General features: G+C 38.1%; 2 protein-coding genes across 4 annotated transcripts; both read right to left on the bottom strand.

The window, feature by feature from the left end:
- Positions 1-1,139: 1,139 nt before the first annotated feature.
- On the bottom strand, positions 1,140-7,970 carry FRS11 (FAR1-related sequence 11). Of its 2 annotated transcripts, XM_086439691.1 has the most exons (5): positions 7,788-7,970; positions 7,673-7,713; positions 3,418-4,439; positions 2,583-3,026; positions 1,140-2,216 (listed from the first exon to the last, which is right to left on the bottom strand). In XM_086439691.1, exons 3-5 carry the CDS (start codon positions 4,393-4,395, stop codon positions 1,620-1,622), a joined length of 2,019 nt encoding a protein of 672 aa, XP_086295817.1. In that variant the 5' UTR covers positions 4,396-4,439; positions 7,673-7,713; positions 7,788-7,970; the 3' UTR covers positions 1,140-1,619. The 2 variants fall into 2 exon arrangements, with proteins under 2 accessions (XP_086295817.1, XP_086295816.1); XM_086439690.1 differs by lacking the exon at positions 7,673-7,713.
- Positions 7,971-9,686: 1,716 nt separating this feature from the next.
- LOC147403902 (glycosyltransferase BC10-like) lies at positions 9,687-13,021 on the bottom strand. 2 transcript variants are annotated; one of them, XM_086439682.1, is made up of 3 exons: positions 12,857-13,020; positions 11,891-12,538; positions 9,687-10,505 (listed from the first exon to the last, which is right to left on the bottom strand). In XM_086439682.1, exons 2-3 carry the CDS (start codon positions 12,506-12,508, stop codon positions 9,864-9,866), a joined length of 1,260 nt encoding a protein of 419 aa, XP_086295808.1. In that variant the 5' UTR covers positions 12,509-12,538; positions 12,857-13,020; the 3' UTR covers positions 9,687-9,863. The 2 variants fall into 2 exon arrangements, with proteins under 2 accessions (XP_086295808.1, XP_086295807.1); XM_086439681.1 differs by having other exon boundaries at positions 11,891-13,021.
- Positions 13,022-13,133: the final 112 nt, after the last annotated feature.

Genomic DNA, 13,133 nt, shown 5'->3' with positions numbered 1-13,133 from the left:
TTCATATCTTATAGAAATACTTTAATTGTGGATTTTAGTCACTAATTGAAAAGGCAAGGGGGCATCCATGTCCAAAAAAATGGAACTTTAAAGTTCTGTCAGATTTCAACAAACACTAGAAGCGGGAGGTGGGTCTAAGCAGCTTCACACTTGTGCCGTTTTCTGTCTCGTTTTAAATTAGAATCCCAAACCAAGAGTAGTTTTCAAATGGCATCTCAGATACCCCCTTTTATGTGTGCAACAGAGGTTGGGATGGGAGTTTCTTTTTTATCTTGTGTTTTATTTGAGGTGATGTCTTTGCCCTCTCATAAGGGAAAGGAGCAGGTGATGCCATCAATCTGTGTGGTATTAGTTGAAATGTCAGGGATGTAATCTGAATTGGTGCAAGAGCACATAAGATTTGAAGAATCTTTAATATCTATGGCTTCTTTAAGTTCAGACAAATCCAGGAAAATGCATAAAATTAATAGACAGAAATTGAAATGTTGAATTTAGGAAACAAACGCCAATGCGACCAAAAGACAAGTGAAGTCACTTCATGGGGGAAGTAGTTGTAGAGCTTTATCTAGATATTTATCGTCATCAACAAAGATTTCTCGGATGGACAGAATGAATTTTATTTAATTATTTCTGAAGTCGAGTCCTTTAATTCAAGTATGTTCATGTCACCTTTAACTACAATCCATACCTCATTTAATCTTTTCATGGCATTCAAGATCCTTTTAACTTGCATGTTATCGCAAACTTATGTGATTAAAGTTTTTTTGTTGCATATGACCAAATCATCTCAATTTACTTTCCCATGATCCACCATTATTGGAATCACCAATAAAATCATTTTCTTTAGGGCTAATTTGAGTGTTGGCAATTCTTCTGTTTCTTGAGCTCTCATGTCTAATTGGATGTTAGACATGCCTCGATGGAAAAGAAGGCTCATGCTAACCTGATTTTAACACTCTTAAAGATAAGTTCTACAATAGCCTGCATCTCACTGCAACTTATGAACTATGACCATATCCACATTTTTATTCTGTCATGACCTATTCATGAATTTCCAAAGATATTCTCATTTCTGATTTTGTATTTCCTCATCCCACCATTCATCCATTTCAGCATATCTTACACGAACATTATCATCATCGAGATACACAAGAAAAAGATTCATGGTTAGGCATATCCCGAGGCAAACGGTCTACAATTCTGTCCTGGGGTGTATGTCAGAGGAGGGCATCAGAACAACATTATTCATTCTGTAAACATGTTTCTTGACAACCCAACATTCGGATCTGTATGGCACGACTGGTTTTACCATTGTCTTGTAAAATTTTCCCTTCATTCAGATGAATAAGATTGCATATAATAACCTGGGGGCCAAAACTTCATGCAATAGAACATACGCTCCTCGCAGCCTAAGCACCATCCCATTCCCACCCATCCATTACAATTAACAAACTCATCTCCCTACCCTAACCTTTGCATCTCTGGCCCATCCCAAAAAATATAACTTATGAACCAAACACCAACAATTACTCTTCTATCAGCATCTCATTGTGTGATCGAGGAGAACCGCAAACTCCATATGGTGCAAAGCATCATCTACCTTGTTCAGTACAAACTAATCATCGAGTCTTGTGGATGGTAACTGGATGCTCCCTTACGCGAGACAGAAGCATGGAAACTTCCTCGGTTGCAATATCCAAACGCTCTTTTGTCTTGGCTGCTTCAGTTATAAGAGTCGATACCATTGACTGCAATGCCTGAACTCGTTCTGCATGATCGTTTGATGTGGTATGGAGGGGCTTTGAGGGTGATGTGTTGATTCGACGCCAACGAATGGGTAGATATTGATCTGGGATCTGGAAACAATTCATTGTTGAAAGGACCCGAAGGGCATGCCGACATAGGATCCCTGAAAACTCAAAGTGATGGCAACTACAACTTACGATGCCATCTTGTGGGACCCAGATCACTTTGCGCCCTCCCTCCAGCTTTGTGTGGTGTCTCACATGGTAACAACAACCCTCTTCCAGCTGAAACGAAGCATAGTGTGCAGCTAAGATAAGCTCTTCTTGGAGCTTACAGAAGGCGTAAGGGGTGAGAACCGCAGCTGCATGGGATTCCATGGGTGCCCCTGTTTTGAGGCAAATGTTTTGTAGATTCTGTTGCATTGTTTGTTGTTCTCCTGCTTGATCTTTGAAATCAACAGCAACCGCTACCTTTTCGGACAAAGAGAAATTAAAAACAGGTTAGGGCCTCTTAAATAAATCATTATAGGAAACATAAAATTATAAATAAGGATGGTATATGGTTTGAGTCTTACTAAACAGATATATGGTCTGTAAACTCGTGGTAGCAACCATACAACCTGATTTGACTGGACTCGCCACAAAAATGGATAGACGAACTATCCAGGCCTAACAGGATGGCACAAAAACATGTGCCAATGACCATATACTGATCAAACTGATGGTTGTGATCATCCCATTAGATCGATTTTAAGTCTAGATCACCTAACTGATGGGTCATCACCCTACACATATTTTCATGTGAAACTATATGCGTATATGTGGGGGCATACATACTTGTTCCACAAAGTGAGCGAGCCGGGTCTGTGCACTCAAAAATCGTTGGATGAAAGCATTAATCGACTTGGATTGTGCAGTTGTAGTCATCCCTGCAAAGAAATGGCTTCTCAAGTATGGTAAAGCCCAAAGCGTCCGTAAAGCAAACAAATTAGCAATGTGCCTGTTGGTGTGCAATCCAAATGTATGGACCATGTCACTCCAGCCTAGTTCAAAGTCGTCCGTTGTCTCCAGATTATAGAGCTTAAAGAACTCGGACTTCCATTCATTGTACCGATCTCCCAGAACAGCATTAAACCAAGAAGGGAACTTTGCCACGATGAGCCAAATGCAAAGTGCATGTTTTGTTCTTGGCATTTCCATCGCTATTGCCTCTTTGAGACACATATTTTGGTCAGTAAGAATTGTTCGAGGAGCCTTCCCATTCATGAACCCCAGAAATGCCTGTCATTAATAATACAACAAAGATCACCACATAAAAGTTAGGAGAATTGAGTAGTTGGAGTTCCTTGACAAAGTAAATGATGGTCCGGAGTGAGATCCAACAGTCTCAAAAACAATACTCCCACACTGAAAAAGTACGTCGCTTACCAACTAACTGATCTGAACCACAGTTGGCTACCATTGAATTTGTTCATAGCCCAAAACCCAGAATGGTTAGTCACTTCAAAAATGCGATGTATTTACTCTTTTCCCGTCATAGGACTTGGTAGCCATCCAATAAAAGGTTATAATATTTTGGGCTATTCTTCACCAACCAAATGGTCCAGATCGTTAGGTTGGTGGACCATGAAGAGGTGTTAGGTCCATGTGTATGTTTTTTTGAGTTCTTTACCTTCAATGCCCATGAGAAGGACCGCATATTTTCCTCCCGCAGAAGCACACAACCAAAGAAGCAAGGCATGCCATAGTTGTTCACGCCTACCCAGATCCCAAGTGGCATGTCAAAGGCAGTCAAGCGATGTGTTGTGTCAAACACAACCGCATCACCAAATATATCGTACGATTGAACTGACGAGGCATAGGACCATGCAATGTTCTCTAACCTATTGTTTGCATCAATCGTGTACTCGTATCTGAAATTGGGGTCTTTGTCCTTGATATTTTTGCACATTCTTAGCAGGTCAATGCTGTCATCTTCCTGATCAACTTTTCTAAACGACTGAAGTAGATTCCTCACATCCTTCTCTGTGAATGGTAAGTAACCAGGCTCCACACACTTCTCAAGTTCCATGAGCCTCATCATCTGCTGCACAGAGATGCCAGTCTTGGCAAACATGAAGATACGGTTCTTGTCAACCTCCGATATGGTGCGATATGCAGGTAGAAAGCGGACTTGGTTTGGTTCCAAGAGCTCATGATTGTGGTGGTTTGCAAAGCCTGTAACACGCCACTCAAGGACCCCCAAGTCCATGGTCTTACTGATCCGCAAGTATGCTTGGCAACCACACCGTGATGACTTGCGGTTTCTCTGAGGTTTACTCTCATTTGAAGCCTTGATCGGAGTGTTTCCAGCACGGTGGCAAACAAAGTACCGTCTCGTGAGTCCTTTACCCACTCCATCTTTTCCTTCCGTTCTATGACGCCGGATAGAGAAACCACATCTCTTTGCAAACTCACTGTAAAACTCATACGCAGCATCATGAGTAACAAATCTTTGGCCGATGTATGGGATAGCATCATTTGATGGTTCTAAAGACAGTCTGGTGTCTTCTGGTGATTCTTCAGTGCTGCTGGTATCGTCCAAAGACAAAGATCTTTGATCGGAGGGATCATCATAAGCCTCAATAATCTGCCTAGCTTCTTCAGACATTGTTTCTTCGTCTCATACAGGCTCAAGAGATCAAAAGTAAAACCCTGGATCCAGTGATTCAAGCTACATTTTAGATATGATAAATATAATTGGGAATCAAATAGCCAAAAAAAAGACATGGAAAAAAAACATAAAATCCTTCAAAATGACGTAAGTACATGTTAGCAAAACAAGGCATTTTTTTTTTCCGGATTGGTAAGCTTGTTTTTAATGAGATACGGCGATGGCAGGAAATGAACCGTGGTCTATGGTATCATCACCCATAGACTTACCAACCAAACCAGCTGGCATATTTAATTTTGTTAGTTTTTCCAATTAATGCATTCAAGTGTTGCTAATGATCAAAATACATGTAGATTCTACACCTTTTGAAACATTGGTCATAAGAAAACATTAGATTTCCAAAAAAAGAAAAAAATAGATGAATTATAGAATTTTCATTACGGGAAAACAAACAGATAAAAAGTAACATGGTTGGCTTATAAGAAGATAGAGGAGACCTGCCAAGAAGCGTAACAAAAAACAGCAAGCATCATAAACCATTCACCCAAAAGAAATGACGATTACCCTCTCAAAACATAAATTTCCCCAAGAAAAAAAAAAAACCTTTAAAAATCCTCAAACATCTTTAACCAAAGTAACAATGAAGCTTTGATGTCCACAAAAACAAGGCTTGACTCCTTTTCCTTTCCTTTGAAGGCTTTTGGATATCCCTCTCTCTCCAAATACTCCAACATATTGCAGAAGACGAAAAATTCCATAAGATTCTACCTCTAGCATTGAATGTGTGACAAGACCAGCTATGGCATAAATCCATCATGAAACATTATCCAACATGCATGGAAAAGGGAAAAAAAGTGAGACCAAATACACGTCACTATAGGAGAATGAAGCAAAAGATGATTAACATTTTCAGGATTTCCTTCACACATCATAGAAAAATTGACAATTATCTTGCCTAGAGAAATCAATTCATCGATGGTTCAATTCTTTTCAAGAGAGATCGGCCAAATGAAGAAAGTGATTTTCAAAAGACATTTTGATCCCCAAATAAATGATCCTAGAAAAGCCTAGTTGAACGAATTTGATAGCAACAAGTAAAATGATTTGAAAACAAAATTTGCCATCTCGACTCTTCTTCCATATTATCATGCCTTCCTCCCTGTCCCTGGGATAGAACTGCACCATTGCAATACTTTCCAACAAATTCACAATCAATTTCATCTCCCAGGCATTCAAATTCCTTATGAGATCACATTCCATGAGTTAACTCCCCTTGGATCCTCAATCATGTCTTGGATGGATAGATTCTTTTTGTTGGATAAGGACAACAATGAAGGAACTGAAGTCTCTCACCAAGCAATCCTCACACCACCTATCCTCCCAAAATCTTATCATATTACCCTTCCCCACCCTAAAGGATATAACTCAATTGAAATTTTCTTTACCATAAAGAATTCTTCTCCAAACTCCACAACCATAAGGTACTCTAGCCCGCCAACTCTTCCAAAGTTACAATCCCACTCGACTTCACCAACCAAATTTTTTACCGACAACTCCACAAGTTGGTTCCTTTTCCCCAAATCTCCAAAGCCATTTCCACAATGACACTTCGTACATATTTTTTTAATTTTCTTATTCCAAGCCACAAAACCTTTTGGGGTGTGCAAAAACCTTCTCCCAAATAACTAGGTGATATTTCCAGCAATGGGCTTAAGTGGGGAAATCCTAATAATGTGCAACGAGAGATGTACTTCACTTAACAATGCTATGGTATGGGCATTTGAAGTTTCTATTTTATGTCAATACAATTCTAAGGATTTCACGTGGATATTCACTAGGGTAGTAATGGTCCATTGGGTCAATGCTACAAAGTCAGCTTGTGGACGAATTAGAGGATACTAAAAGTCTATGGGATGGTCGTTGATGCTTAAGTAGGGAATTTAATGTCGCTGTGTTTTCTTTAATGGGGGCAATGGATCATGAAGAGCAAGAGAAGCTTTGGGGACAATAGATTCAGATATTAAAGCACATTATTTGCATTTTCCGTTCAAGTGTTTAGTCAATGGGTAGCTGAGAAATAAATAAAGTGACTAATGCATCACCAAGAGGTTCGGCCTCTTAGTCTGTCCCTCCTTATACTATATCACCATTAGGTTTGGCGGCCTCTTAGTTTGTTCCACCTTACAATGCAACTCCAAGAGGTTCGGACCCCTCAAGGAGCCAACCCCTTACTATTTCATCCAAAGGAGGTTCAAACTCCCCAAGGAGCCGACCACTTGCCACGTCATCCAACCCTTCTTCTCAACATTATACACTACATTGTTCAATCACCTAGATCAAGGAGAATCTCATGCAGTAACTAAAGAGGCAATCTTATGCCAAATTACCCAAGTAATACAAATTACACATGGTGCCCGAAGGAACCACAGCTACATAACTTGACTGAGTCAACTCGAGAACTGAGTAGTCACCGAGTTAAAATGATTATAGATTTAAGATCACTCCTCATGTAAGTTACAAGAACTATGAGGAATGAGTCTTCATTGCCATCAATACATCATGTGCATTTATTATTATAAATACTTAACAAAATGGGGTAATGGTTATAATTGAGTTTATTACCACCATTAAAAAGCCTATTCTATAAATATGGAGACTTTTCCCACTCAAACCCAAGGCACAAGGGCCAAGCCACACAGAACGCTATTGCTCTTATTTTCTCCTTCTTGCTCTACAATTTATATCAAGCACTAACTTGATCGTCGGAGACCCCTTGGCTGGCACCACACCGGTGTCCTTTCAAGTTAAGGCGACTGAGGATTATGATTGAAAACTTAGAAGCATCGCCGAAGATGACGAGCATAACTTAGAAGCTTCACCAGAAAAGCCGGAGAAGAAGATCGGAGTTGATTCATTTATTATAACACATATCTCGAGGAGTGGGCGATTTTAGATCACCCACAACATAGCTACCCTTACATCCAAACAACCCCTAATCACATTACCATCCATGGTCTCTCTATGCAAAAACGACAACCCAAACAGGATTTTTCACTTTTCTATAAATATTTCAGCGTAATGTATTGTATTTTAGAGTAATTTTTATTAGTTTTGAGAGTTTTCCTACGTTAACAAGAATTATTTGAAAGGTGTCTCTGTATAATTCTCGATCAGATTTGCCAAAATAAAAACTACCCATCATTTAAAAACAAAAAATATCCTTAAATGCAAATGGGGTCCTTAAAGTGTTTAGGAAAAGGAAAAAAAAACTTACCAAGATCGCGCAAAGAAACCAATTTTTTCATTTGGGAGCCTCTAAGAATCCATTTAAAATAAATAAATAAAATTACATGAATAAAAGAAAGAACGTGAGAGAAAAAAGAGAGAACCTTTAGAGATCCATGGCGAGAGAAGGAAAGAAATTGGGCGAACTGGTAATTTCGTGAAGAACCCTAACATGCGCAGGGATGCGATGAGAGCCCTTTTATCCTACACGCGCACCTCGTTATCCGGCGCCTAATTTCGTGAAGAACCCTAACTTGCGCAGGGATGCGAAGATAGTCCCTTTTTTATCTTATGTGCGCACCTAGTTAACCGGCTCCTAATTTCCGTTTTTGGGAAAAGAAAAAGAGTGGTGATAATATGACTCCTTCGTCTGCCACACGCCCCCTAAGCCCCATTAAATAACCGTAGATCATTTTCCTCGGGATACTGAATAAAAGACTTATGGTGATGCCTATCTCAAGGTAAATGATCTACGGTTCTATGATAAAGGCGTAAGAATGTGTGTGTCAGAGGAGAGTTAAGAATCATTGCACAAAAGAAAAGGCGTTTTCGGGAGTGATGTTCCAGTACTCCTTAATGTAACATAAAGGATTTTATGTGGCTAATCATGTCCATTGGATCTCATCTTAATAAACCAAACGAACCATGCGATGAGCTCCTACTTCCTTCTTATTGTTTGGTTGGACAGAAAAGCCCTCGGGGCCCAAGAAGAGGAACCAAATTTTATATATTAAAAAAAAATTTTGATTTTGGTCCTCAATATTATTCAATAAAAACATAGGTAGGAAGTTCAGCTAATTTCCAATGTTAGAAAAATCAAATCAAATTATTTGATAATGCTTTCGTGTCGAAAGTCGAAAATTGTGATTGAAAAAAGTTGGATTCTACAATTGAAAATTTATCTTTTGTCAACCAGGAAAACTGTTGGACCCATTAATAAAATAATGTTTAAAACACAATTGAAAATTTATTTTTTTCGAAATTAACCACTAATCATCCTCAATAATAATCATAGTTAGTTGAACACATGACCACAGAGATCGGCAAACATTCATCAATGGCTGATCAAAGATCCTTGATCAAGAATTTATTTAACCAAAAAAAAAAGTAAATAATGGATTTTATACTGTTTAATGATTCTTGTTATCGTAGTTTTTAGCAATTGATTTTCCAATCCATGTAAATGCATTTTCTAACTTCATGTGGTTTTAGAAATTGAAGCACTTCGTTAATATCTTAAATAGGAAAAAAAAAATATCTAAACTGCTAGATATGTTCGTATTCAATGAGAGGTCCCACTGATAAAATATATGTATTAATGTTATATTCAACTACAAAAGCCAGATTTGACGTACATTATTTCACTAATATTTAACTTGAATTTCAAAAGTTCTGATTATTAATTTAAGGTAGTATTTTAATGTTGATAGTAATGTAAAAAGAATAATGTTGAAGTGACCTCAAGATTGTTTCTCATATCATACATACGGACGTGAAAGTGTGTAACCATAGATGCTTTTTTATTCATTGGCGTGATTCATGAAAGAAATAGAATAAACTAATTTTCTTTGGTGACAATAATCTTCTATGTTGAGAATGACACAACGGCCTCCTCACTCTTACTATAAATAAATTATTAGTATTATTGTTAGAATATACAAAGAATAATGATTTTCTTACTAGAAAATACTCGGCTGATGTGGCAAGGGCACGAAATCATAGATTCTTTTCCTGGTGTATCTCGAAGAAAAAGATCTATGATTCCATGTCCTTGCCACATCAGCCAAGTATTGACCGATAGAAGATATACTAATTTTTTGTGACAATGATTACACAAAACCTTTATATACCAACTTACTACGACACTATTCAATACTGCCCTGGCGTAGTGGTGTGCAAGGAATCATAGATGTTTTCAATCGTATCCCAAGGAAGTGTGTTTAGGTTTGGGGTTGAATACAATGTCGTAGGAAGTCAGTTTAGAACCCTACTTGAAACAGATCAAAGTAACTGAAGCCCTCTTGATTGGTGGGTTTCTAACCTAAAAAAGTAAAAGAACTTTGATCTCTACTAATCCATCATCAACAAATAGAAGTTACAGGAAAATCCTTCTAAGAGGATGACAAGATCAATCACTAACTCTAGCAAAATTAGGCAAGAAAGAAGGCCATAATTGAAAATCAAAATTTCATTACTGATGAAGTGAGATTGAGCAGGGGATCCAATGCACTGGGAGCAAACTTCCTTGCAAAAAGGTAACAAATAGATGTCTGCTCCGAATTATATGGACACATTGTCCCGTTATTCCTTATAGACTCTATAAACCCTTCCACGATATCAGCTCCACCAAAAGTAGCTGGGTGTGGGCCTCCCCTCGACCAATCAACCCAAGTCACACTCCGGTTCTGATTCAAAGATTCATGGAACATGTTCAGATAAGTTGGCAGGTAATGCTCGTCCGGGTAGCAGGAAGGCTTACAGTATTTCCTGAAAAGTGAGTAGTACTTGGTGTCTGAAATAATACTCACGGCCAGAACACGACTCATTTCAAACCACTGAGACCCTTTCCGCCATTGGAAGAGCTGGATCTCTGGAAACATATTGCGGCTGTAACGACCACGCCCATAACGGGAGGGATCATCATAGGACTCAACAAAGCTATGAGTGGAGCCAATGAGGTAATTATAGACAGTTGTGAAGTTGTAGATTGGAATACAACTCTCAGAGAGCAGAACAAATCGCTCATTTGAGAAGTCAAGCAGGGCATTAGCTAGAAGACGCCTCTCTCCGTCTGCCAGTGTTACCGTTCCCCATTTAAGTTCCTGAAAAAGAAAAAGGGAAGAAAAAAAAATGGATAAAAAGAAGAAGCAAGTGTTTTGGCTTGGTAGGGAGCTCCTTCGCAGATAAGCCCAAAATAGAAAGCAACTCTAGATTAAAAACGGGTCTTCAACCCATAGCTCAGTTGGTTTGACACATTGCAAAACAACTTAGAGATTATGAGTTCAAGTTCAGTTATCAACAAAAAAAAAAAAAAACTCTAGATTAAAAAAATTGTGGGAGAAAACTTTGATAAAAAGTGGGGGCTAAATTACTAGAAATACATCAATGCTAGTGAAGGAATTAATATTCTAGTGCAACACTTCCTAAGAAGAAAACACAAACAAAACAGATTCTACTTCACTAGTCGGACTAGTGAATTAAACAACTCAGGTGAAATTAACACCTCTTGTTTAATTTTCTAAATTTTGAGGAAAGCTACTTCCTTCCTATGATTAACTCTTCCACCACTGCCATCACCACCTCCACAACTGCAACATTAGGGCCGGCCGCTACAACCATCATTATCACACACTCTGCCACTCCCATCATCACTACTTCATATGCCTCTGCTGCCAAAGCTGTACCACCACCATCATCTGGTACTTTCATTGCTACTACCACAGCAGCTCTCACAAAATTTCAATCCGGTAAGACATTTTTAATCTCATCAAAACTTGAGCTGAATTATAAAAATATGGACTGTTCATATAAATCGTTGTTTTGGGTCACCTTTTTTATGTAGTTAGCAAAGATAGAATGGATTGATTTTGGTGACAATGATCATCATGTTGAGAATTACTCAATGTGCAGTTGGATCCTCCAAAATGTTATCCAAATGATCCTCACAAGTGGGAGTACAAATAGGAACTAATTATAACAAGCTCGTACACATATAAGTGCGGGATGCCAGAAATTAGTGATCAATGGGTTATGTCAGCAGTATGATCTTTGGGGAACAGCCGACAGAACAGTAGAGATGGGACTAGAATAGATTAGTGCTTACAAGTTCTTACATCTCCTTAAGGTCCTACTGGTGGACATTTCAAATTCATAGGGCCCTAAAAAGAAACTTTACGAGTTTGTATTATTGGCTGCATTGAAAGAGAGGTCGAAGGCACACTACCAATTGTTGTAAAGGCTCTTGTTTGCAAAAAGAAATCAATGTTAAGTCCTTCAAGAAATACTGATATGGTGATATTAAAAGATGTCAAATATAAACAGCAATATTGATAAGTTTTATAATGGTAATGGTTGACAGTTGTTGAGACATTGAACTTGGGATTTGGCATCCATAAACTAAAATCTATGTTTTTATGAAAACTTATCTCTAGAAAAGCATATGATATGGGAAATTGTGGGAAAAAAATGCATAAGAAAGAAATAATACCTGACTTGGGATTTGGCGTCCATAGAAGGCAGAGTTCATTGAGACATTAAGCTTGTACCGTGGAGGTGCATGAACATAAACTGATAAAAGTTCTTCGTGGCCTTTGAAAAATCTATCCCACAATGGTGAAAACGGCAATGGTCCCCGTGTCAAGAACATGAACGCCACTTTAGGCACTCTAACGTATGGATATTTTTCTTTCTTTGATACCATTGAAGCCCTCCAAAAAAGCTCATCATCCGTCATGTTATGTGTCAAAGTCGTTGGGTTAAGAAAGGTTTTAAAGTCTAAACAATCTTGCTTTTTACACTTAGTTACATTCAAACAGCTCTCCTTCTGGTGAATTGGCCGATAATGGTTTGTGGGAAAGAACAACTCAGCTGGTGAAATAAAGTATCGAGTAACGTGTGCACTCGCTATTAAGCCTAAAACCATGCCAGCTACAAATATGACCAAAAATGTAACAACCTTCACGAGTCGAAATGACAAGTCCTTGCTTACAGGACTCGTAGACATATCCAACTCTTCTTCGTCTGCCCTATTTCGCAGCATTGGGTTCATCCGATTTCCTCCCAAACCATAACACAATGTTTTTATATTTTGATCTCTCTTAATCATGTACAAAATCAGAAAAACTGATAGATAAACCTAAACCAAAACATAGATCATCAAAAGAATTTCAATCTTTGTAGAAAATATAATATAATATACGTTCAGATCCTAAAAATTCCATAAAGAATTATAGATCATAGAGCATCAAATTACCGCAATTGCCTCCAATAAATCTATAATCTAAACACAAAAGGTGATCAATACCAAATTTCACTTTCAGTATGAGCGAGAAAGATCGAAATAAACTTTAATTGGCTTCAAAACCACGTCATTAAAGAATCTAATCCACTAACCGCAAACAACAATGTAGCAGAAAACCCTTAAAAAAAAAAAAAAAAATTTAATTGCCTTTACCTCACGTAACAATTTATCTCAACTTTCTGATTTAGATCTCTCAGATATTCAAAAATGTTTGATCTCAAAGTAAGTTTTTGATTCAAGAGATTGGGGAAAGAAGGAAGAGAGAGGAAGGGAATGAAATCTATGACCTGACTTGAGGAAATAGAGGAGAAAAACTTCTTCGAAACAGAAACACAAACTGAAAAGTTAAAAGTAGAGACTTTAGGATCGGATCGGCCCAGTCAACCCGATTCGACATCATATTTATCACAAAAATTTTAATTTTTAAAAA

The sequence above is a fragment of the Akebia trifoliata genome, chromosome 4 (genome assembly GCF_017979445.1).
Source record: "Akebia trifoliata isolate Shusen 1 chromosome 4, ASM1797944v1, whole genome shotgun sequence".
Taxonomy (NCBI): Eukaryota; Viridiplantae; Streptophyta; class Magnoliopsida; order Ranunculales; family Lardizabalaceae; genus Akebia; species Akebia trifoliata.
Note: the sequence above shows the minus strand (reverse complement) of the source record. Positions and strands in the feature narration are given on the sequence as shown.